This window comes from Patagioenas fasciata, chromosome 3 (assembly GCF_037038585.1).
Source record: "Patagioenas fasciata isolate bPatFas1 chromosome 3, bPatFas1.hap1, whole genome shotgun sequence".
Lineage (NCBI taxonomy): Eukaryota > Metazoa > Chordata > Aves > Columbiformes > Columbidae > Patagioenas > Patagioenas fasciata.
The window spans coordinates 91,936,422-91,962,389 of NC_092522.1; the positions used below are offsets into that span (position 1 = coordinate 91,936,422).

General features: G+C 35.9%; 1 protein-coding gene across 2 annotated transcripts in view; it reads right to left on the reverse strand.

The window, feature by feature from the left end:
- The window catches only part of MEI4 (meiotic double-stranded break formation protein 4), a 131,836-nt gene that overhangs the window by 27,468 nt on the left and 78,400 nt on the right, over positions 1 to 25,968 (reverse strand). For both annotated transcript variants that reach the window (XM_071806845.1, XM_065833162.2), the window contains 2 exons: positions 24,480 to 25,039; positions 10,773 to 10,904 (listed from right to left, as the gene is read on the reverse strand). In XM_071806845.1, coding sequence (XP_071662946.1) covers positions 10,773 to 10,904; positions 24,480 to 25,039 — 692 coding nt within the window. The remainder of the gene's footprint in view (positions 1 to 10,772; positions 10,905 to 24,479; positions 25,040 to 25,968) is intronic.

Here is a 25,968-nt window from a genome sequence, read left to right on the forward strand (position 1 = left end):
GGCAACACTATTTAAGGAAAATGGACAAATTTTGACAAAATATTAAGTCTTCCATAATTTCAAAAGTTACATTTTAAAGATGATTAGTATAGCAAATATATAGATAAGATGACTACATTTTAAAGATGCCATATAGCAAATAACAATACTGTTACGTAAAAAAGAGAATTCTGTATGAAGTTTAATCTCCATGTGTCCTTCTAAAAACATTATGGGAGCAGAAACCCTCGTCCTTTTCATTCGTCTTAAACCATGCACGAGGAAAGTCTTAGCAGCTCTATACTTTTCCTTAACGTTAATTTCCTCCACTTTTTCTACAGTGGCATCTACACTCCAGAAAAACAGACTGGCATAGTTTAGAAGGAACTGTCTTTCATATAATTAATTCATTTTATAGATGTAAACTGCTGATTCATTAAACTCATACACTAATCAAAGCACACCTTCCTCTAAGCTAAGTAGTGCTGAACAACTCTTGAGTAACCACCGTGTAGAATGAACTAGCGGGACATACTGCAAAGGCTGTCAAAGGATTCATTAGCAGAATCAGGAAACACTGAGGAAATTCAGGTGTATGATTCAGACTATGTTCTTTAATATTGCATATTAATTGTCTCATTTATTTTATATAGTTTCTTAATGTACTACTAGCCACCTGCTTTTTATTAGGAATGGTAATTTTAAATTAATACAATGACATTATAAGCATAATTTGACAATCTTATGCCTACAGTTTTAATTATGTGATCACTTCCTATATGGTTGTGGGTGTGTTGTTTTTTTTTTTTTGTAAGGGTACTTGCTTCTGTTATTGTAGAGGATGGATGATGCTGAATTAGAAGAAAAAGTATTCAGTACTTTATCTATCCTTGTTATATGCCTGGACTTAAAATGTGTAGCATTCAGTCGCTGCTCTGAATACAGAATTATTACTACTTTTTTTTTTTTTTAATGACAACCATGGCTGTAATTCTATTCATACTACCAATATCAGTTTAAGTTCACAATCACTTCTTGAGAAAGGTTTTGCTTTCATCCTTTTACAAAAGAATTTTTTAACAATCAAAGTAGCCACTCATACCAATCTTGGCTGACTAGGATATGATCTTACAACGTCCGCATTACACAGAACTGCATAATTCAAAGCACAGCTCCCACTGGCTTCTGTGAAAGCTGTGGACATTATGCCCTTCTCTTTAAACTTGTACACATGAACTCACAGAAACAAAAATAAAATGAAAAGTACATACAAAAATGGTGAGGCAGACATCTACAGAAAAAGGTTTCAGTCTGTGTGGTTGACATTTGCCAAAATTTACAAACAAATGAAAATAAGCTCTTACGACAGAAACCACTAATATTCAACATCTACCTGATCTACAATGTGGGTGAATTTTGTTGTGTGAAAGTTGTTTCTTTTGTCTTGTTACTGAGACAGGTAAGTATTCTTTTCACAGGATATATCTGAAAATTTATTCTGTTTTCACCAGACGGTAAAATACCATCTTTCAACAATACATTTACTTGATAGAAGCTCAAAGCACTACTCAAATTTTGCTGTCCATTTTGGAAATGCCAACTGGAATCATACACCATTTACTTTTGTGAAAAAAAAAACCAAAAACCAAACCAACAGTAAATACCTAGAATTACTTCTTAGTTTTAAATGAGAAAGAGTCTTCAATCTTAAAAGCTCCTTGTCTCCTTTAGCCCCAGATGTCTGGTGCTGCCTCCTCCCGGCTCCTCAGCTAAAAGTCTGTGAAAGACAGACAGGAATTGATAGGTAACCAGGGCTGACAGAAGTAAAAGCAAGACACCTGTGATGAGGTTGAGGTGACTGGAAGGGAGGTGTGATAACATCAATGATCTAGCAGTAATACAATGGTACCAGACAGAAAAGACTTGACAATGAGAATTCGTGATATCTGGATGGACACAGAAGTGAGGTTAATCACAGTGGAGGAACCACCATGCTGATGACACTCTTGCTAAGTGTCAAGAACTGCTCTAGATGTAAAACAAGACCCAGTAATCCTTGGTGGTTTCCCCATTCCCTCTGCATTGCTAAACCAGCAGTACTATACCTGCCCCAGCAGCAGAAGGAATGTATGATCTCTAACATGAGCGTACACAAAGGTTTGTCAAGCTTCCCAACTATTCTACACATCCAAGGAAAGGCAAGGAAACTGATGACAAAAGACACAGTGCTCTCCTTGCCTTGATCTTTACTGGTAAAACCAGTCTTGACGAAACCCATGTCCCTGAGACCAGTGGGAAAGTCTGGCATAAGGAACACTTACAAGCAATGGAGAAAAATCAGGTTAAAGAAACTGGATACACAGAAGTCCACGGGACCTGGCAGCATGCATCTGTGATTGCTGAGGAAGCTGGCAAATGTCATGGTCAGGACACCCAATTATCGTTGGACAGTCATGACAATCAGGAGAGTTTCCTGAGGACTGGAAGATAATAGAAGTCACTCTGTCTTCAAGAAGGAGCACACAGGGGAATACAGGCCTGTTGGCCTCACCTTGATTGCTGGGCAGGTGATGAAGCAAATAATCCTCGAAGCCATTTCCAGGCATATAATGGACAAAATGGTGATTGAGAGTACTCACCATAGATTTACAGGCTTGGTAAGTGGACAGTGAGGTGAACTGATACCTGTCTGAACTGCTGGTCTCAGAGTGTTGTGATCAGAGGTATAAAATCCATCTGGAGGCAACTCACTGACAGGGCACCCCAGGGGCTGACACTGGCACCAGTACCGTTGAACAACTTCACGAACAGCCTGGACAATGAGAGTTTCCTATCATCTCTAAACTCAGCAAGTTTGGAGATGATACAAAAACAGGAGGAGTGATGGACACACCACATGTTTGTGCTACCATTCAGATGGACCTTAACAGGCTGGAAAAACTGGCCAAAAGGAATCTTGAGTTGCCACAAATGGAGATGCAAAATCTTACCCCTGGGGAGGAATAACCCCATGCACAGTACAGGTTTGTGGCTGACAGTTGCAAGGCAACTGGGCGGAGAAGAATCTGGGGGCCCTGAAAGACAGCAAGCTGAACAGAAATCAATGCTGAGTCCTTGTGGAAAGGTGGCCAACTGTATCCTTGGCTGCCTGAGGGGAAGTGTTGTTGCCAGCAAACTGAGGCAGGTGATCCCTCTCATCTGGTCAGCACAACCTTTTTTTAAGACAATACACCTAAAGGTTTAATTGTGCTTTACCAACTCAGTTCAGGGATTGACAGATGCCAGGAAATTCAAAATATGCAACCTAAATCTTCAAAGGCTGCACTGTAATCACGCAGCCTGGGATGCCGTTGTTTACAAAAAAGCAGAAATGCACACACACTTTTTTTTTTTTCCTTCTATATTTCCTATTTTATTGCTGTATGCCTTTAACTCAATTTATTTCTCCCTATGTGTATCATTGTTAGAATCAAGTGAAAGGAATCCATTCTTACATAATAGGAAGTTAAACTGGAGTGGATTCAATTACATTAGTTCCTGTGTTTAATTTTGTAATGCCAGTGCTACATGTGTTTCAAATGTATACTTCAGCAGGAAAGAAATAATTCCACAAGATACGTAATACAGATTGTGCTGCCACAAATTATTCTGTGACTGTGTATATGTGCACATGTGTTTACAACTGTGGTTCAGCCCAGCAAAGGTATCTTGGACTTGGATGAAATACAGGCAACAAGACTGCAACCAACAATGTCTTAATCCTAAATCTAATCAAGTCATATAAATCATATCCTGCCCAAGCATACTTCAACTTTTCTTTCTGGAATACCTCCAACTTTAGCAAAACATCCTCTGCTGCACAAATCCTAGCTTTGGTCTCTGCCTTAACACCAATTCAGCAACTCATGTCACTAACACTCAGATCCAAACATGCTCAGCTGCTGCTCGCTTTCTGTCAATCTAACAATGAACAGGAGGTGCTGCTGACATTAGTCCTGAAATCTGCCTCCCCCTCCGGACACAGCATTAATAGTAGTTTGCTGCCCTGTTAGATCAAGCCTTAACTAGCCACATAAGTGCTGTCACCCAAAATCTAAGCTAAATTTAAGATAAGCTATGAAACCAGATTTAACCCACTGCAGATCTCAGCCATGCAAACCATAATCCCAACCTTAGCTACAAAACAAACTCCAGGTAGCCAACCCTTTCATCACAGACATAAACCTACTCTATTAATCACTTGTACATCATCTGCACACACAACATGGGACAGCAGCTACTTTCTGGGTGTGGTGGCATTCACTGTAGCTCATAAGGAAAAGCATGGCTTACCAAAGAAGAACATGCCGAGAACAGCAGCAGTTTTTCTATGCTTGATGGCATACCACAGCATGCTGCAGAAGATATGGCACTGTGCATGTGCTTAATGGTTATAACATCTCACAGTGAGCTAGATAATGAGTTTTTAAAAGTACTTTAACATTTTAGAAAGCACTGAACAAACATCAGTTAATCTTCCTTGTACTGTGACAGTTATGCATAAGCTCTATAGGTAGATAAACACAGCTTCAAAGGTATTTTTAGCAAAAAAACCCCAAACCAATAAACGAGGTTCCAGTGGGGCAAGCTGATGTTCTAAGTAATTTTGTACAGGACTGTCCCACAGGCTTAGAGAGGGGCAGGTGAGTGGGAAGCTAAGAAATCCAAAGATATTAAAGTGTCCTGTAAAATGAGAAGGATATTGTGAAAGAAAGATGAAGTGATGATTTCAGCAGTATTCACTATAATTCCACAGTTTGCATTTACATTTTTTATACTTAACTAGGCTCTTATTTAAAGTCAGTTTTAATTATCAACTATAATTACTCTTCCAAACAGAAATCCATTATATCAGTAATCTCTAGTTAGAAATTCTGGGGCTACAACTCTTCACTTTTCCACTTTATCAAGTTATTAAATACCAAAGCATCAAATAAACTGCAAAGCTATTGACACAGGAACTGTACATTTATATTGTATCCCAAAAAGCAGTTAGTGAAGCTGTACTAAAAGTACATCGTAATGAAGGCTTTAAACAATTCTCCAAAAGAAGAAAGAAAATCAGAGGATATATTTGTAACAAAATGTTACCTTGCCTGTAAATTGAACTTTTAAGAGCACATGTGGTATATATGCTAATTCACATATACAACTCCAATATCCAAAAGCACTGAAGAAGCAGTGCTTAACTTTCTGTAACATCATTACATTTTGCAAATCACAGTCAGTAAGCAAGAATGCACTGTGAAGAAAGGAAGTTAACAGAAGCATTAAAACTACCTATTTGGAGACACAGATTAAGAAATAATCAAATGGTCTTCCAGGTATACTACATAAGCCGCAAAAATCAGATACTTTTCCCTTATTCTCATTCTGCTTTCAAGCATGCAAAAGGATTAACTGAGCTGTAAAAAAAGCAATAGCAAAAGGACAGAATTAACACTGAGAATAAGGAAGTTAAAGCAGCTTTCACTGCACTTGTTTTTTATTGTATCAAGAATTCAAATAGCCTTTTTTTTTTTTTTTTAAGGCTGCATTTCGTGCACGATTCAAGACAAAAATATTTCCAGGAATATTACTTATTTACTTGTTCAAGTATGATATAATCTGATTTCTGTAATTAAGTACTTTTCCTCTTTCAGTATTATGTTTCCATTAACAAGATGATTCACCAATTTTAAGAGTAATAATTCCGTAGTCAACAGTAATATAGAGTTCTCCTCATGTAAACAATACTTGCTGTTTGTATTCCCAAGGACACCTGAGGTTTTCTGATTGTCATCCTCAATTTTGTCAAGCACTTAAGTGCAGTCAAAGCCCTGCTACCTTTTAGTTCTGTAAGAAAGCTTCTAAACTCCTTTCTCCTTGCTACCATTTTATGACAGTACGAGAGGAAAGAGAGAAACCACATGAACCATTTGTCATTTTCCAGCTCTGGCATATGCATCTTAAAATCTCATCTGTAATAGGGAATGACATAAACAGCAAAAGCAGGTATACACTTCAAAGATGTATGGCACACTCCCAACATACACTGAATCTCGACTGATTCTTTCACTCCTGTTTACAGGGTAAAATTTAATGTTTTTACAAGTTTGTATCTCCAAACTAGGTCTACATCTATGAGACAAAATGCAGATCCACTGATTATCCTATCCAGCCACTGTTTCCTCTGTTACCAGTAGCATCAGCAGTCACATGAAATAAAAATTAATCTTCCATTTACCCAGAGCACTATTATGCAGTATCTTCAACCGTTCGCTATTTGAAATATGTTACAATCTGTACTTACCAGCATAATAAGGAAATAAATGGCATCTTAAAAAGGAAGAACAGATATGCTGATATAAGTTTATTTTCATGAGGTCTACATATCATCAATCTTTTTTCTTTTACCTGGGTGAAGTATTGGTAATCTGATGCATTAGTAAATTCAACAGTAGACCTTTTATAGTTTTTATAGCCAAATGTGTTGGATAGCCATTTTAGTATCTTGAACAACAGTGGACTGCAAAATGCATATACCTTTTCTAGTTCCATAATATTCTCAGCTGTTTTTTTTTTTTGACAATTAATGATTTTAGGCATTTTCTACCATATCTGGGAAAAGCAGAATAGCTTTTTTCTTTTTTTTTTTTTTTCCTAATAAATATAAAAACTCTATTACAACACATATAAACATTATGGTTGAAGATATTAGAGATATTGCATAAATGAAGTAGACTGCTTGGAAAGAGGAGCTTCTCTGAAGAATTCTCCACATCAGTCACACTAGCATTTGGAATAAAGCATATGGTGAGTACCACACCTGACCAGAGCATCCACTGGATACAGAATGTCTGCATGGAGAATGGCTTATGAAGACAAACCCTGACATTAAAAGCTCAGTTCTTAGCACTTTAAAAACTTCTGTTATCTAGCTGAACATAACTCCAGGCAAACTCAATTTTGCTGATGGATTGATTACCAACGAGCTAGTGCACTCTGACATTCACAATCTCTCTAATTTCCAGGCCTGCCAGGAAAAAAAAAAAAAAAAAAAAAAAAGGTTCTCCAGTGTCCAGGCACAGGAATATTTCAGTCCTTCATTTGCTTCCACAAAGAAGCCCAAAGGAGGCTTTGGCTCGGTGAAGAGGGGAGCCCAGGCTGGAGTAGGCTTGCTGGCAGGACTTGTGACCCTTCAGGGGACCTAGGCTGGAGCTTCACTTTAAGCACATGATGAAGTACTCGAATTAAAGTAAACTACTAATTTGCTTGAGAGTTTACTCCCATGAAATTAATCTTAACTGCGGAAAAAAAATCAGGATAACTATACTATTTTACATGTTCCTTACTTATTTTTATTTTCTATATTGACATATGGGAATATTTGTCCAAATATTAAACAAAATTTTATTATTAATATGATAACTTAATGTGAAATATATTATAAGATTAATGATAGTCAATTAGTGAAGAATATAAAAATCAGAGAAGGAGTATCTATTTTTCCGATGCAGTTCATAAGATGCACTCTCCTACAGTCAACCTATTTTTTTAATTTGTAAAGCTAGGAGCACAGATAGTTTTTTAAAACTGTGGGCCATAGACAGATAAGGTTGTTCCAAGAGGACACAGAAACAAACTCACTAAAATCAGTCAGAATTTTAAAGTAAAAAATTTTCCATATTTATCAAAGGACATATCCACAAACCTACATAACCTGAGCTGAACACACTTCCTGTAAAAGTAATTATTGAATACAGAGTTGCATATTGTGGAATGCAAACATTTTACAAAGTATTTGTAGCTGAGCTCGAGTCTTAATGAGGAAGTTAAAACAGAAATGTTGAGATACCTAGATGATTAATCTAGAAAAATTAAAAGGAATTTTGTATTCAGTCCAAGTCAGTGTTGGAAAACATGTTCATCTTTAAAAAAAAATAAATTATACAAAAAACCCCCATAAATTTGCTTGGATGAGTAAGCTATTTTTTCAATTTGTTTTTCACCAAATATTTAAAATTTAATTGCAAGCTAACCTGAATTCATAGCCCAGATGATTTCTTTATTTCTCCTATCTAACAACAGCAACAAGAAACAAAAAACAAGACAAAAATAAAACAGGTATTGCGCATCTCTGATCATTACTAAAATTCATAGTCCCTAATTCAATTGTCTTAACTGGAAGACATGAAACGCCTTTGCAATTAACAGCAATTTTGCTTAAGTAACAAAACAGGATTAGGATACTTGTCAGCTAATGACGTCTGATTATGCAAAGTATTATCCTTTCACAAATTCTAATTTATGAAGAATTTTTTTACACCTGTCATTTGGCATATTTCAAACTGATATCATATCGTTAGTCTTGATTACAAAACAAGAAAAAAAAAAATTAACTCTTTTTGGAATCATGCCCAGCAAAAGTAATGCTGAACAAAGTCAGAAACATTGAGAAGCAGGTCCGTAAATCAGGTTGTCAAAAATACTAGTGTTTATAGTGTCCTACTGTGATAAGTAGAAAGGTTTTTGTTAAGCAGCATTTACAGAAATAATTATCACATACGGAATGCATAAGGGTTTGTAAATGAACATAATACATCTATTGGACTAAATGCAAGAATGCATAGACTTTCAAAACATTGACTGCGCAGCAAGTTAAGCAAACCAGAATTTCGACTACTTTCCCCACACAAACTGCAGCTTTCCAAAATCTTATAGTCCTACAAAATGTCAGCAACAGATACACACACAGCTTCTGTGGCTTCAAATTCAGCCACCTTGAACCTTTCACTATTACCAGAAAAAGGCCAACACTGTGTTGGAGGCTGAACTTTTCAAGACTACTGAGTCATTGGAGTATCCATCTAAGTGCCTGAACCTCACTTGTGATGGTCACTTAAATGCAAAATGTTCTAAAAAGACTCAAAAAATAAACCCCATAAGCTTTGGTAAGATTATATGAAAGTCCTGTTTCAGGCCAAGGTTTGTGGTTGCTTGATCAAGATACATTAATTTTCAAGAAGTGCTTACAATGCTGGGTGAGGAAAATATAAATAAATAAATTACTATTTCAGTTAAAAAAAAGAGGAGGAAAAAAAAAGAAAAAAGGGTCTACCACATTTCAGTAGCAGAAGGCAAACTGACAACTTAGTGGGAGGAAGCAGAAGGAGAGCAGGAAACTCTCCTGATGGAAACATGGCTCTAAATTCTGGAACATGAGTGAATTAAATTATTTTGCTGGGTGAACAGAAAAGGGTGTTTAAAGAAAAAGGGTGAAAGTGAAGCTTAAGTGTTCGTCAGAAAATTTTTCTATGCTTCCTGTTGAACAATAATAAACATAGATTTCCTCACTTGTAAAGGTGGGAGGTATTTTGAGGCTCTTGGTAGTAGAAAGTCTGAAAATCAGTACTGTGGATGTACTGACAATGGCTAAGATTTGCAGCAAGCACAAATGCAAGGTAATTAAAACTAGAGAGAGGGAGGGCTGCAGGTTACAAAGACTTAACCTGGAGAAGGATTTGATCCTGAAGCTGAAAGAGTCAAATAACAAGTGCATTTTACCATCCCAAATTTCAGGTCACATATATTAAGTATGAAAAAACAGAATAAATTCACAAGATATTTTTTTTTCCCCTCCAATAAAGTACAAATTTCTGTCCCTCTGGAAACTGCCTCCCATTTCCTCCCACTGCGCAGATACCTTCCTTTCAGTGCTCAGTACAACTTTCTTCAGTTGCTCCAGGAAGTACAATAGAAGAATTCCATTTCTTGACAGTGGGAGGAGGTGGTAAGGAAATCAAGCAGCTTTCCCAGAGGTTTGAAAACAAACAAACAAACAATGCACACATCAACTAGGGATATTAAGCCGCCTTAGTGAGACTGGCATTTAAACAATTTATTATATCAGCAGCTATGGTATAAGAATTGTTCAGAGACTAAATTACAAACTTCTCCATATTAATATATGAACAGAATTTTTTACTATCTTCCCATACATATATGAATTACACAGCCAGTAATAAAATAATTTGCCATTAGAAAAATCAAAAGCACTCGTGTAGTTAATTTTTTACGATCAAAATCACAAGACACTAATTTCCTTCCATCTTCTCAACTGCAAGTTACACAGCTTTGTAGTCTCGCTTACTATTATCTTAAAATCAAATATACGATTCTTTCCAACATAAAGCGGAGCTAAAGAAGAGTCAAACTTCCTTTTGAAATTTTTAGAAGTAAATTCTATGTACCAAATATGAAAGCAATACTTATTTACAGTATGGCAAGGTTAAGTAGTACTGTAGCAACTAACTCAGCAAAGTGCAATGCTCAGTGTAAGCCTTTCATCAGTGTGGAGCTCGGGAGAATTCTGCGTTGCCACTGGTAAAAACTCTGCTGAAAGGAGGGATGACTAATTCTGTTGAAACAGGTGAGATTAAATAATGTTAAAAACAAGCAATTCGTTTATACTTAAAATCGAATTGTGTTTTGTTTTGATTTTATTTTTATTACACACTTCCCTATCCTTACGTTTGTTTAAAGTCTGTTCACTTTTGACTGCCATCAGTAACTCTGGTAAGCTACTGGTGACTTAAAATAAGACACAGCTCATTGTCTATGTTGTTCAAAACCAGCTTTTATGAAACCTTTTCTGACTATAATTCAAACATATTATAAACTTGGGTTGGAAATCACATGTTCCCTCTCCAGCAGTCCGAACAGATACCCAATACCATGCTTTGGCCTTTCTCCAAAAGAAAAGATGACAGTACCTGGTGAGCTTGCAAGAGCTGCTCAGCAAATTGACGTACTTCTGATAGTAGAAGAGATATTAAAGAATTTCTTAGTATGTTGTTCTTTCCCAGTAAAACCAGCGTGTGCGATACAGCATGCAGTGCCTGAAACTAAAGAGAAATAACAATAAATTAAAACTTTGAAAATACATCTCTGTCTTTTTTATCCAAAACAATTACCTTAAACAAAAATGGGATTTACATATTAAAGTTTTACTGAAAAAAAAAAAGTAAAACTCAAAATTTTAGAGAGCTTAAAACTCTAGTAATGACATACATATGAGATATATGAGAAACCCACATCCATTACCTAGAAACTTTGCCTCCTCAAAAGATTAGCACTACAGGAAACTGTCATATGAACAAATTCCTCCAAGAGTGTGAATTCCCCAGGAGGCGGCTTTTCAGCATTAGCTGTCATCATTCCCATTTGCTGTCACAGAAAGTGGAGGACTACCCTGCATGTACATTAATTCTGTTTGTCACAGGTAGACAAGTGAACAAATGAATTCTTTGAAATTCAAATGCATGAGCAAGCTAAGAGCTAAACTGGAGTTTTCTGTCAATAGAGTTATCAGGAAGAAACTTGATTAAATGCTAACTGATAGAAGATACACTCCAATTCAAACAATTGACTTTCATGTTGTTGTTTAACAAGCTGTAACCAAGGCATTTCTCTTGAACCACAGGAGGAGTGTTGTGAACTTACATGAGAATGATATTAGTAATACATTATTTTTCCCACAGTCCTTTCTATTAAAAAAAAACCCCACACAACACAGTAACAAACTGTTTTCTATGTTCCCTGAAATATAAATGTATAGCCATTATGTAATGAAACACATTGCTCTACAGAGTAAACACAACATTCTTTCATAAAACAGTACTAGAAGAAATTATCATTTTTATATATAAAAATATCAGAGTTGTTTCAAAGAAAAAAGTAACATGCATTAAATATAACAACTATAATATATATTTTTATATAAATGTATACCCCCTACAATATTAAAATTCAGTATCTCTTTGTAGATGAGTATTTTTGACTGACAAAAGGATACTCTGACCCCAATTTGTATTTCTAAGAATAAATACCATGTCTTAACTGCTCAAATGCAGACCATCGCATCCTATTAACAATCTAGTTTATTTCTCTAGCCAGTTCACACACGCACACACACACAAGTAAAAATACTTGCCCACCGTCTGCAAGTTGCATAGGGTAAATGCTGCAGCAAACCATTTGTAAACACACAAAAAGCAGGAATGCTATCTGGTAGTAGTCAGCATGGATTTATTAAGGGGAAACTACTCAACCAACCTGACAGCCTTCTACAGTGAAATGACTGGGTGAGGGGAAAGCAGTGAGTATCATTTACCTTGACTTTACCCTGGTTTTCAACACTGTGTCCTGTAAAATCTTTACTGGCAAATTTTTGGGCTATGTGCAGACAGTGAGGTAAACTAAAAACTCTGGCTGTAAAAGGTGTTAATTAGGTAGCTTCCCATTTATAGTTACTGCTTGTCTGCCTGATCATATGGCCAAAATCCCCTCCTAGTTGATGCAACACCTATTTACCAGCCCCTTACAGCTGAGGAGCTTGGCTATCAGCTGCCCAATATGACACAATCTCCCATTCAGAGTGATAACAAACTTGAATAAATCTTGGCTGTTAAGCATCTCTCTTCAGCACATAAACCCAAAACAAACATAAAAAGAAAACTGTCAAAGGCAGACAAGTCTCATGCTCAGAATCAAATCTACAGTCAGAGATACAAAGGAAACTCTTCATATTAAAGAAAATTCATAAATTGTACACATACAGATTTGAAAATCTGTGAGGTAAAAATCATCCATAAATGTATACACCAAAGATTCCATAAAGATGAAATGTGAAAGGTGAGATAAAAACAGGTTTCTGAACAATTAAAATGATATGAAAGGATAATGTAACACATGCACCTACATATGCTTTGAGGCCATATGAATTAAAATCAGACTGCCATGTACTGGAAATGTATGACCTTCCAAACAAAACAATGACCCTTTGCCCTAAAAATAATCTAGACATTTACAATTTCGAAAGATCTTCCATTGTAACTACTAAAACTGTATGACATAAATGAAGTTTGCAACACCCAGACCGCTCTGTCTTGACAGCACACATGTTCTAGAAGGGTACAACTGTTTTTAAAACTTCATTCAAGGTTTAAACAAAGATAAAAAAATATTATATTTGTTCGTTAAAGTCCCCACTCATTTTTACTTATTTTTATAAATTAAGGATGGATACATATTTCTTAGTTCTATATTTTCAGAGCATAACATTAAGTACACTTGCTCATTTGCCTTTGGCAAGCAAGTGAACTAGACAACCTCGACTAGTGTTTTGGTTTTTCTTCCTCAAAATGTGAGGCAGTCAGGAGACCCTTGAATTCCTGTTTGCTGAGTTACAGCACTCACATGGATGTGAGAGATTCCCGTTTAAATTTATGCTGTCTGAAGTCACAACAATGAACTCTGCTTAGTGCAGATACTTCAATCTTAAATGAATCAATATTCATGCACACAGTGTAGCCAGCAGCCAGCTGGTATTCTGTGGCTATGACGGCTCCTTGTTCCTCTTCACCTCACACTTCTGTTACAAATAACATGCTTGAGAAATCAGTTTCACTTCAATATGAAACAAAACTGAATACAAACTATTTAGCATGTTTCACATAGGAGAGTGCTTTTTTTGCTTTAGCAACTACTCCTGTCCCATGTCTTCCCCAGCCTTTTGTGCCTCTCCACAAAGGAAAAGTGGATGGGTTGTTCCTGCGATCCACTGCACTGGGCAGCTTCCAAAATATCAAATAGCCTTCCACAATCCTTTCTGACCAACAGTTGCATGTAATGGCTTGAGTACATACGGGTTTAAAAAAAAAAAAAAACAAACAACAAAAAACCAACAACCAAACAAAAGCCAACACCTACATAATATATTACATTCTTAACGTAAGCAGAAGTAAAACAAGTGTTAGTCATAATTCAAATTTAAATTTATACAGTAAGACACTTAAGTCTATGGAAATCCACTTTGATGGTGTTTTAGTAGACAATTTCCTAATTTTCTTGACTAGTATGATTTACCTGTTATGTCCTGGAAGTCTCAAGTATTCTATAAATAATACCCGCAGCTACCAATAGAAGCAAAGAGAGAAAAAAGAAAAAAGAAGGCAAAATAGACAATGCCCTTTGTAACCTGACTTCTCCATTCATGAATGACCTCTTTTGGCCTTCAAAGAAAACCAACTTTTTTTTTTCTGGTAACAAAACAGTGGAAATTAGTACATGATGACTCTGCAGATGCCCTTTGAACAGATTACATTAAACAAAGTTAAATCCACTCCACCTTGAGAAGATTTTAGATAACAATTAGAAATACATCTGTACAGATTAGATATATTTTGCCTAATCCTTTTCCATTAACACTTCTACCCTCCATTGAGTTCTACTATGAGAATTGTGAACAAATCTTATATTACAATGAAAAAAAGAGTTGTATGTAACATGCTTAACATCTTTACAAACTAATGAAATTTCATTAGACATTGGTCAATTACACAGGCAAAACTCACTGATTCAACAATTCAGAGACAGAAATTACATAGGATTTCAGCCTGCATTAGATGCAAGAAAGTAGTTTTTCAATGCTGCCTCTCCCAAAGAGCACATTAAATGTATTCATTTACACACAAACATGATTATTTACACACAAACATGATTACGATTGTTCTTTTTAAGGCTCTATTTGCTTTTTGCTTACATGATCTTTAGACAGTGAAACTTTTTTTTTTTTTTTTAGTTATTAATGCTAGCAGCTGAGATTTAAGTAAAATCTTTCACAAACTTTTTGTATCCTTTCTGGTTTGGCAAGAGTTACCATTTTCTAGTTGGAATTTTATAGGAGTAGATAACAGGTGATCTTGAAATTTAAAGACTGAGCCTCTACTAAGGAAGTAAATAGGGATTTTGTAATGACTGTACTTAGGGTACTGCTAACTGATTTATTAAGAATATGCATCTAATATAATATTTTGGTGGACCTCTTAGTATCTTTTAAGAAAATAAGGAGATAACAATTAAGGTTAAAAGGTTAAAATAACACTCAGACTGCATGCATTAAATACATACAGAACAAATTCATAGCTTGTAAGGAATCAATTTGTAAATAGCAAACAAAAGAACACTGCTCATGTATTGCTAATTTAACTCTGGAAACATTCAAACTGATTGTAGTTCAAATAGTAGGCAGTTTCATTAAAAATAAAAACATAACTTCAGCTCTCAGGTCTTTCAAACGACAAAAAAAAAAAAAAAAAAAAAAAAGAACAAATATTTTAATCCCTTGGGTTTCCTTAATAGTATAGGTGAAATAAATCTATGCTCTTCAGGGATTCTCAGTTAAATGCAGAAAATTAGATTGTAAAAATCACAGGATCAGGAATAAGAAAATAATGGAGCCTCGTTCACTGTTTTGGAGATGCATTAACTCATCCCAAACCCCAGTTTCTGTTCTCTTTCCATGTTCCTCAGAACGCAGAGCAAGAGTGAGCAATGTAGTGCCAACAGCTGGCAAAGATTTGTGGACAGTCTATCTGGCTGTTGCCAAAATGAATACACAATGCCAACGTTCTGATTGCTTCAAGCATACTAATTTGCTCTCTTCTCCACACAGCCACCGGTTTTAAGTGGAAGGTATTTTTGACCCTCCACCTCTTTTTTTTTCAAGTGATTTCAAACCAGCTACCAGTTTCATAAGTCAATAGTAGATGAAAAGACTGATAAGCAAAGCAAACAATACGCTCCTATGAGCCTTGTTTCCCTAGGAAACCAGGATAAAAATCTTTATTTATGAATTATTTGTTTAGAACTCATCTATCAGAATGTGTTAGATTTTTCTTCAGTAACAGTTATGTAAAACTTGTGAGTTTAATTCACAGAATCATTTAGGTTGGAAAAGACCTTTAAGATCACAGAGTCTAACTGTTAACCTAGCACTGCCAAATCCACCAGTAAACCATGTCCCTAAAATTCTCTCAAGAGTTGCATGATCCACACTACATGCTGCAATTACAAAAACTGCACCTTACTTTCTGTTTCATTAGCTTACAAATTTAATGCCAAGTAACAGCACTCTTCCAAAAGTGACTGGCATATTTGGCAATTCAGGAGTAAGGCAAATAATTATACAGGTATCCTCAAACTGTGAGGTGTTAAAAACAAAACAGTATTTTTGCCTTTGAATTCACATCACCCTTGCCCCTTGCTCATTTAGTCCAAGTCGACTTCCACTACTAACTCAATGTCAATTGATGTCAAAAAGTTCCACTTTTATACAGAGAATATTAGTATCCCTTATCATACTGTTATGTCACTTCCTTTGTTAATTTGATGGTTGTTATTTATCTCTCTTCCTGTTAATGCTGCACTATTTCTCCTATCTTTAAACCTTGGGATTTTATACATATTATTCCAATTCTTTGCCCTGTAAACCTCATCTCAGCCCTTGCTCTGCCCTTACCCTTTCATAATCTTGTTCATGCTTCTATTCACTCCTCTAAACCTGATGTTCTCCACTAGGCCCATCAGTTAGCTTCACTGCTGTAAGCTGCTTTTTATATTAAAGTATTTTGGTAATTTTTTTCTTTGCAGAATTCAAATAATCTCTTCACTTGTCTTAACTTCAGTTTCAAGTATTAGACATTGTTTATATTCTCTTTCTTTGTGAGCACACACATGGATTAGCACTTGAAAATCAGAAACAATGACGTTAGATATGTAAAGTTCTTAAAACTCAGTTAAGAAGCCCATCAATTGTAACTTTTTTTTTTTTTTTAAGAAGTGCTGCTTTCTTATCCAATTACAAAAGATTAAAGCATTAAGGAACATATTTTTCAGTTTCATTAATATTTCTCTAGTATCAGTTCCGTAACAAATGCTTTACTGAACACCAGATAGATAAAAGCTACTAAATCTCCCACCTGCAAACACAGTTCATTTTAAAAAGAATGCTCTTGTGCTGTTCTGCCACAATTCACCTCTGGTAAACTCACATTGCATTTTATATAAATTATCTCTAAATCCTTAATTATTATTTTCTTTTAACTTTTTTCTAAAGCTTTGTATGTTATTGCGTTAAACTGCTACCAAGCTAACTTCCTCTTAACCTTCACTTTTAAACATAACAGCATGCTACTTTAGTGTTACCCTAACTGCAGAATTTCTAAGTCTTTGATTCTAAACTCATAATTTCACCTCTTTTTATTCCACTTTCATAGGATGAAGACTTATCTTGTCTTTCCCATTTGGAATATCTAACACTATCTTGAGTTGGATAATAGATATAAAACAATGACACCTAGTTGATTAGATGAAATACCTATAACAGATCCAGTTGTGAGTTTCTGTATTTTTATTAAAAAAAAAAAAAAAAAAAAAAAGGCAAACCAACCAAACAAAACCCCAACCTAAAATTACATGACAATCTGGATATCCTTAGAAGAATTCAGGACTGCAAATCACTACACATTCAATTTAGCATCTACCTCAAAATGACAACATCCATTTCCATACAAAAAACCCAAGAATCTTGCTTGTGTCACCTTACTTTAATCATCTTTACAGAAAAGGCAACACTTTCCTTGATGACACACTAACACACAAGTCATCAGTTTATCTAAAGGCTAAGTACAAGAAACTGATGTATCAAGAAATCCAGGTAACTACTTAAGACACTCGGGATTCCACTGGTACCAGAGTTTTCACTAATACACTTACTTCAAGCAGTATTTGAACTTCTGCATCTTCTTGGGATCCATGAAGTAGGCCAAATCCAGTAAATACAGTCAACAGGAAGACAGTATCAGTCCCAGTTAAACAAAGAGCACTCACAACAGCTGCCACTCTGAGACAACCCTGAGTGCTACCATTGCCCATTTTTACAATACCTACTGTAAATATTCTATTACTTATGAAGAAGCAGCTCTAGATACAAAGTTGCCCATATCTGTGAGACTCAGATTCATGTTAGTCTTGATTCCTCCTTCTGAACTAGTCCTGGTCAGAAGCCTAGAAGAGTGAAGAACGGCCTATCTGCCCATGGATGCTGAGTCACCAAGCCACGTTAATGGATGCAGAAGACACTAAACAAGTGTGAGCTCACCCAGAGTAGAAGAGTTATGGATTCCAATCAGAAAAAGTCCCTGAATAAATTACTGAAAACAGGTATTCTTTAGCTTTTAGGGTTTTTTTAAACCAAAAAGCGAGCTGGTCATCCTTAAAGAAATTCAGGGATGTAAATCAATGTCTCATTTAAGTGTTTCAGATTTAAAGACAGTCCCTGCAAATGAAAATGGATTTCAGATGCTTATTTCCCAATTCCTCACTCTTCCCTCTGCCCACAATGTGAGAGCTACTTTGAATACCATGTAAAGATGCCAAGTATCTGGAAGGTATTACCTAGGAGTAACAGAGCTACCTAGTGGAGGGCTGTGGTTTTCACTGCAGGAGTTTAGCACAAAAAAAGTTAGGCAAAGAACACTCAAGTTCTTTTGGAAATGGCTGTAGACAACAGGCTCTACAGAGCTTACTTTTCATTTCTATCCTATCGCCATAACACAAACACATGCTCTATTTGGGCATACAAAAACATTTCCTAGAAAACCATGACAAATTTAAGCTATGAGAAAAGGTTCACTAGTAAACACGCAAAAAAACAGAGAAACCCTAAGCTTGTCATTATTAAAGTATGTACACACATTTAAAGCAATGCTTGAAGGCTCCTATCAAATAACCCTTGGGATATACAGCAACCTTCAAAACTTAGAGGATATAAAAGGTAATTTTCTCTCCAAGACAAAAACCACAAACAAACGACAACAACTACTAAAAAAAATAAAATTTCTGTTAAAAGCAACAAACTGAATTTCTCTGTGAAGAGAAAGTTCATCCTTACAGCAAGAACTGCACAGACCTCAATCTGGAAGTGATCAGAATGGAACTAAAGAGCTGGAGTAAGTAATGATGTGATGGAAGCAAGGTGACGAAACTAAGGTGGTCATGTCATCTCTTTGAATAACCACCGACTACATTACACTCAAGACCAAAAAATAGAACAATTCTACGTCCTTTTGTTCAATAATACAGCTAGAACAACAGAAAACAAGGCCTAGATAAAATTTTAATACTTTTACACAGGCATGATTAGTGAAGGACTGAGGGATGGGTTCTGATGTGGCTGTTTCACGTGGTCTCAGCTGCAAATATCAGAGAGATGCCAAAGACACTAAATGACACTGCTAATGTGATGCTACAGAAAGTTTAGAGAGCTTTGACAGAAAACATTCACTGGAGAGAGACTACAGGCAGAGGAAACAAACAAACAGCTTTTGGTATGTATTTCCTATCGTATTCAACAACACTTCATGTATTCTTGCATTAAGGGCCTCGATATATATTCAATTTGTATATCAACAGAACAGCAAAGGTCTACCTATTCCATCATTTTATTCTCCTCCTAGTGGGAATAATATGTAATACCCTGAATACTAGTTCATTACTTGGATAAAAACAGGCAATGACAGTATTTACTATTAGGAAAAGAGATGGTTTGACAAAACAGGCAGGTTGGAAACCATGAATAGAACTTTTTTGCCCTAACAGTAAAAAAAAAAAAAAAACAAACACCCTGCTAACATCATCCTGTAATGTGTCAATAATTGTAGCTTTAGTGTATGACATGTCAGCTGAGGCTGGCTGAGGAGGGAAGGTGGACAACAGCCTAAGAGGTAGACAAAAATCTTCTTTCATTCATTCCTGTCTAGTTACTCCAATGATCCACTTTATTGAAGTAAATGAAAGTCGGTCAATTTGGTTATTGCTTTAGACTGCAGTGATTTACAAGACAATGGATTTTGATTATAATTTGACTTAAATGGCTCTCTACATAGAAAAAATAGATGGCTGAGAAAATTTAATTCAACAATCAAGTGACTCAAATATTGACTCTTACTAGACCATAAAATTCTGGCAACATATTTTGATATTCATACAAATGAACTCCTCTTCCACTAGGTAAGTAAAATTATTTGGCTAGTGAAAATAGAGCTGTGATATTCCTCTCGGGGCTCAATTAATTTAGGAAAATAGAAGCCCACTAGTTTTTTACTTGGGAGCCACCAGTGACATGAATAACTATTATTAAATCTTCTGTGTCCCTAAGCAAGCAAGACTCTCATAAACTAAGGTAAGTACTGTCCTGGCAGTTGCTGACAAAGGATACTGCAAACTACACCAGGCTGAGAGAATTTATTGTCATCCACAACTAGTTGTTGGAGCATATTTTAAATATACACTGTTGCATGTATTAAAAGCATCAGAGTATAGTTTATGATTACTCTCCTCCAGGCATTTTGCAGTCATTAATGAATCAAATTCATTGTATCCTAGATAAGAAAAGATTCAAAACCCTGGTTCTCAAGAATGTGTACTTTCTCAATTGCACAAACACACTTCCATACTTTTCATTATGTAACTGCCAATGAGATTCAAACATTTCTCTCTTTCTGCTTTTCACTGTACTACATTTCAACTTGATATTTTCAAGAACTGTGAATCCTTTCTCACACAAACATCCAGTAAAGGTATTTAACTACTACTTAGAATTCATTCATTTGCTCTTCTACTGAATATATCATCAGTAATATTCAAAACTTTGCAAAATTCTACATAAAGATTTTTATATGGAACATAAGACAGAGAAAAATGAAAACGGGCAGTAAAGTCTCAAACAGGATAAGAAAAGTTCTTAGACACTATGGCCATGTCCCAGTATCCATCCAGATACTCTTAAAACAACTTCAAAACAACCATAAAGGTAGGGTAGCCAGTTTCCAAAGGGGACAAGGGTTTAAAAAAAAAAAGAAAAAAAAGAAAAAAAAAAAAAGGAAGGAAACAGCATGTAACATTTTTTTCTTCTTTGTTTGAAAGGAGCAGGCAATTAATGACTCTTGACAGCATCTTCGAAGTGAGTATTGATGTTTTAAACACAGCATGAGAAGAAGCAACCAACCACAGTTCACTGAAACACAGCTCTTTTCCTTCTGGGTCTTGTTTGAAAGAGATTACGAGTGAGGTGGGACAGATGGACCAGGTAGTTGTTGAACACGAACAAGGCACAAGAAAGCAGCCTCTCCTGAGAACCCTACATAGCTCGCCTTTACTCTAGAATTCTGAAGGCATTGTCTTCTGGTTTGGTGTTTATCTACTTAAAACAAGAGAATTCTGAAGGCATTGTCTTCTGGTTTGGTGTTTATCTACTTAAAACAAGAGGTCCAAGAAACAGAAACAGGTCTCTGTACAGAACCCAGGGTCAAGGCCAGGATCTTTTGGCACACAACTGATACATTAGTCATGTTCCAAACAACAGTATCAGCTGCACATAAAAGAAGTACAAGCAGTGAACTGAACTTCTGTCAACAATGCTGCTAAACTAATGTGACACCACTGGGGATCACATCACATAAATCCTCTGCAATGCAGCACCCTGTGACTGTATTTGGCCATGACAGCTTTGAATATAGCTGAACCACACAGAAAGAAGCCAGATGTAAAAGCATTTTTCTTCTCTCTCCAAAGTAACAAATGAGACTCTGAATTCCTTAACAACAATTGTTTCAAAGTCTTGCATAGCTATATATATAACAGATGTAAATAAGACGTGTATGAAGTATCTTAATTTCTGTTATAGGGATTTGGCTTTTAAATCTAACTCCACATACTACGAAGCTACAGCCAGCTCAAGTTCACCTCAGTGGGTTTCCAGGCAGGCTCCAGACACTCACTGTACATGCCTTTGCTGGTTTCTACGACTTCCAGGGCTTTATAATTAGAAACATCTCAAACAAAGGGATTCAGCAGTTACAGCAAGTAATTTTGCTGCTGTTTTTCTTTCTTTACAGCTAATGCAGAGTGAATTATCTCTTTTCCAATTCTCAAAGGTTTTTTAAGTTATTTAATTTGCTCTGCAAAACACTGGGATTGCTTTTGAAGACAAGGCATTAAGTGTAATCCACAGCCATTTCTCTCTTTGTTCAGTTTTTGAAGGTGTTTCTCACAGCCCTTTGTTCTCCTTGACAGCTCCTGACAGTTTTATAGGTGAGGATGGCAAAGGGAAAGTTGTGTCAAACACTAAAGCCACATTGGTGGTTGGCTGTATGAATGCTTTTTGACAGTTAGCAAGGTTAGATACAACAAAATTCCTAATGTTTTTATACTGCAGGCATTTAAGCATCCTCGTGGAAGCAAAATTCATACAGTTTGCCACTCCTTCCAGATGACAGCCTTGTAATTAATGGTAATTTTATTTTAAACCTATAATCTTGATATTTCAATCACCACTTGAGTAAACAGTGATGATTAAAACTGAAGCATAATGTGTCCCTGGGAGATATACTGGTACACAGCACATGAAGAATTAGTTATACAATTTCCACTACTAATTCTGAATTCTACATATTTATTTCCATATTCAATTCAATTTAAAGAAAACCAAAACTCTGAAAAGAATTTTTGATAACTCTTTGCAATTACTACACACAGCATTTGCCCTTTTTTCCTAGAAATCTGGAGACTATCACAATTTTTCCTTAATAATTGCTTTATACTATTTTTAAACTCTTTGAATCTGTTTGATTGAAGTAAAGGCTGCTGATAAGAAACATCATTAATATTTTGGTGGAAGGAAGATATAAACCCGCATAAAATGCCATCTGTTTCAATGAAGTTATTCAGAGAAAATATGCCACCTGTAAATTATGTGGACATACTCCATCCTTCCTGAATGACTTCTAAAACCACTTTGCAGACTCAAAACGTCCCAGACCTATGAAGATATTTTCTATCATTTAAGATGTGACATCTCTCACTTAAGCTTTACTTTTCTTTTTGTTCTTTCCCCAGGTTACTGCAATCAACCAGCAGTCCCTCTCTGGATAGCCTCTTGGTCATGCTCCTACAATTAACTTTATTATAATTACTTCTTAACTTCCAGTTCAGGTAGAGGAGGGGAAGAACTGGAAACACTGAACATCAGCTATGAATAAGTCCCTACTGAATGCCTGCTCAAGTTTTCTTGTTCTGTACCTTGTAATCACACACACAGAAAAAAGGCATCACACCTGCATGACTTTCTATTCCTAATACCACACAAAATGATAGGTATACTCACATCCTTTCCAAACACTGGCCAGGGACACCTCTAATTAAAAATTAAGTACCATACCATGGTGACACTGAAATAAAAAGCATGCTGGTATTAGAGATACAAGGTTCTAATCCTGGAAAGCTACAGTATAGGAAAGTTTCCTTCTGAATGCTCTTGTTTTCCTACATCTAACCAAAATATAGGCATATCCACCCCACTCCATGCCCCTCAGTTTGGTAATAGTATTTGTTTGATATTTACATTTTGGGGCAAATACTTGCTATATAGTGAGCGGAATTCATTTTAAAGTAAGAGAAAAATAGGTACATCTGCCCACAGGTGTAGCAGATGTCTAGGATCTCTAGGATGTCCAGGCAATTCTAGAGCTCATCCTAAAACAGGGACCTAGTACCTGGTCAGCATTCTTTAGGCTCCATGGATTTTACAGGGATACAATCCTCATTTACTATAATGGTAGTGGGGTGTGGACACTAATTTGGTACATCCAAGATTCAAACAATTTCACCATCATACTTGTTCCATGTTACTCTAAAAGACAGAATGAAACCCGAAAATCTTTACATAGGCAATGGACTTCATAACATATGGGAAGTCTTGTGAAGACAGAGTAGGGATATTTCAGTTGAATGAGGAAACTAACAAGACGATAACTGGAACCACGCAAAATGATGAACACAGACAAAATGCAGCTCAGTCCTATCTGTTGTTTGTGCCAGGGACATGCCATTTCTGAATTTTTCACTCATTTGCTGATTTATTGTTAAAATACAAATTTTCAAATGTCTAGTGAGTGACAGATTATCTTAAGCAAACCAAGCTATTTAATCTAAGTGCACAAGAAAGAATTAAAAAAAAAAAAAGTACAGTCATTGTTTTGTCAACATCTATACTATATCTTCATAGAGCAAGAGAAATGATGTGTTTTTCTCTCATATTTTCTATAAAGTTGTTTTAATCTGCTTTTTAACAGTTTTTAGAAGTCCTGTACTCAGGAATAGACTAGAAGAAGTTGAATGCATGAGCAAGAACTTTTTCAAATGCTGTAGAGCAGGGGTGTCAAATTCATTGTCAGTGGGGGCCACATCAGCCTCATGGTTGCCTTCAAAGGGCTAGATATCATTTCAGGACTGTATAAACGTAACTGCTTCTATATTTATACAGTCCTAAAATTACATTCAGCCCTTTGAAGGCAACCACGAGGTCAATGTGCACCCTAGTGAAATGAATTTGACACCACTCCATTTTAGAGAATTTATTGTCCATTTCACAAAAAATAAAAAATAAATCACACAAATATATGAGAAATACTCTTCAAAATGCAGTAAGACAAACTAATATTCAAAAAGTGCGTTAAAACAGGAGAATTTTATGGTATATTAAAATGGTATAGGAAAGATGGAAAAAGTTTTACACTTACCCTATTGACACTGCTGTTTCTTAAAATAATTTGAATTAGGCTTTTCTTAAATTCTTCCAGCTTCTTGAAACATTTCTTCAAAACATGATTAGATAATTTAGTATCAGTCACCAAACTGATCAAAACAGAAACCGCTTCTGTAATAAAATTTGAAACTGGAAGTTTAGGACTGTTGTAAAAAACAGTCAGTCCATCAAGCAACTGAGACAATGAATTGCATACAGTGAAATAATCATTCTCCAGCTCTGTGAAGTCTGCTTGAAGAATTCCTCCTTCTGATAGTCTTCTTATTTCAAGTAGATGTTGCAAAAACTGCACTGGAGCAGTCAGAAATTCCTTCTTGCTAGTACAGCAAAGATTCAGTGGAGGAACCATTTCCAACCAAGGTTTAGAAGTATCGACATTTTGCTCAGATTGGTGAAAATCAGAAGCTGTGCCTAAAGAATCAAATGCATAGTCATTAGACACATCACATCCAGAGTCTTCTAGCTGGCTTGAGTAACTCACAGGGTTTACACATTCTTGATCCAGAAGAGCTTCAGCAGAGGCATCTGGTTTTCCTGAAACACAAATGTGAAAGTTACATTCGTGTAATACTTAAATACACACTTATAGGAAGTGTTGTATTCCCTTTCTCCTCCTGCTTCCACACAAAAATCATGTAATAAATACATATGCTTGCTCCCCAAGAACTTCCCATGACTAGAATTTAGCTGTGGAAGAAGGTGACATCCTTAAATTGAAGACAAAGCTTTCAGAAGGTACTGTCTATCTGAACAATATGTTTTATGCTTATAGTAATATGAACAGCAATTTTAAGTTTAGATTTCCTGATGGTTGTAAGTTTTCACATGCATAATTTAAGTGGACATCACACAAACAATTTAAGTGGACATCTATACTCTCATTAATTCCCAGGGAAGGAAGCACCTGTCCATTTCTGGCCCTCCAAATATTTTCACCACTTTCACTCTCAAGAACTCAGACTGCTTTCAGAAGACAGTAGAGGTCTATTTCTATACATGAATCAAATATGATCTCCTCCTTCACTTTTAGTCTTTCTCCCCAGATCACAGAAGGAATTCTAACAGAGTCAAAGTCAAACAGAACATTACACTTGAGCTTTTTATTATTTAACAAAGAAAAACATTCAGAATCAAAAATTTATATAGTCACCACGTATCTCTCATGACATCTTCTTCAAAGACACAAGCTACATTACAGAAGGTATGCATTGCATTCACAATAATAAATTATTTTTTGTACACCACTGTAGAATGCCTTTCATCCTATGTCACGCATTAGATACATTTAAGTCAGCACCTCTATGCAGTACTAGGTGACAACAGACTCCCTCTGTGCTACATGCTACCTATGACAAAAGGTTGCAGTCAAAACAAGAAAGACACATTAGAGCAGTGAAGTCGAAGACCAACATGTGTAAACATCTCAGTGCCACAAGGCAAGGCTAGAATCCCATCTGACCAAC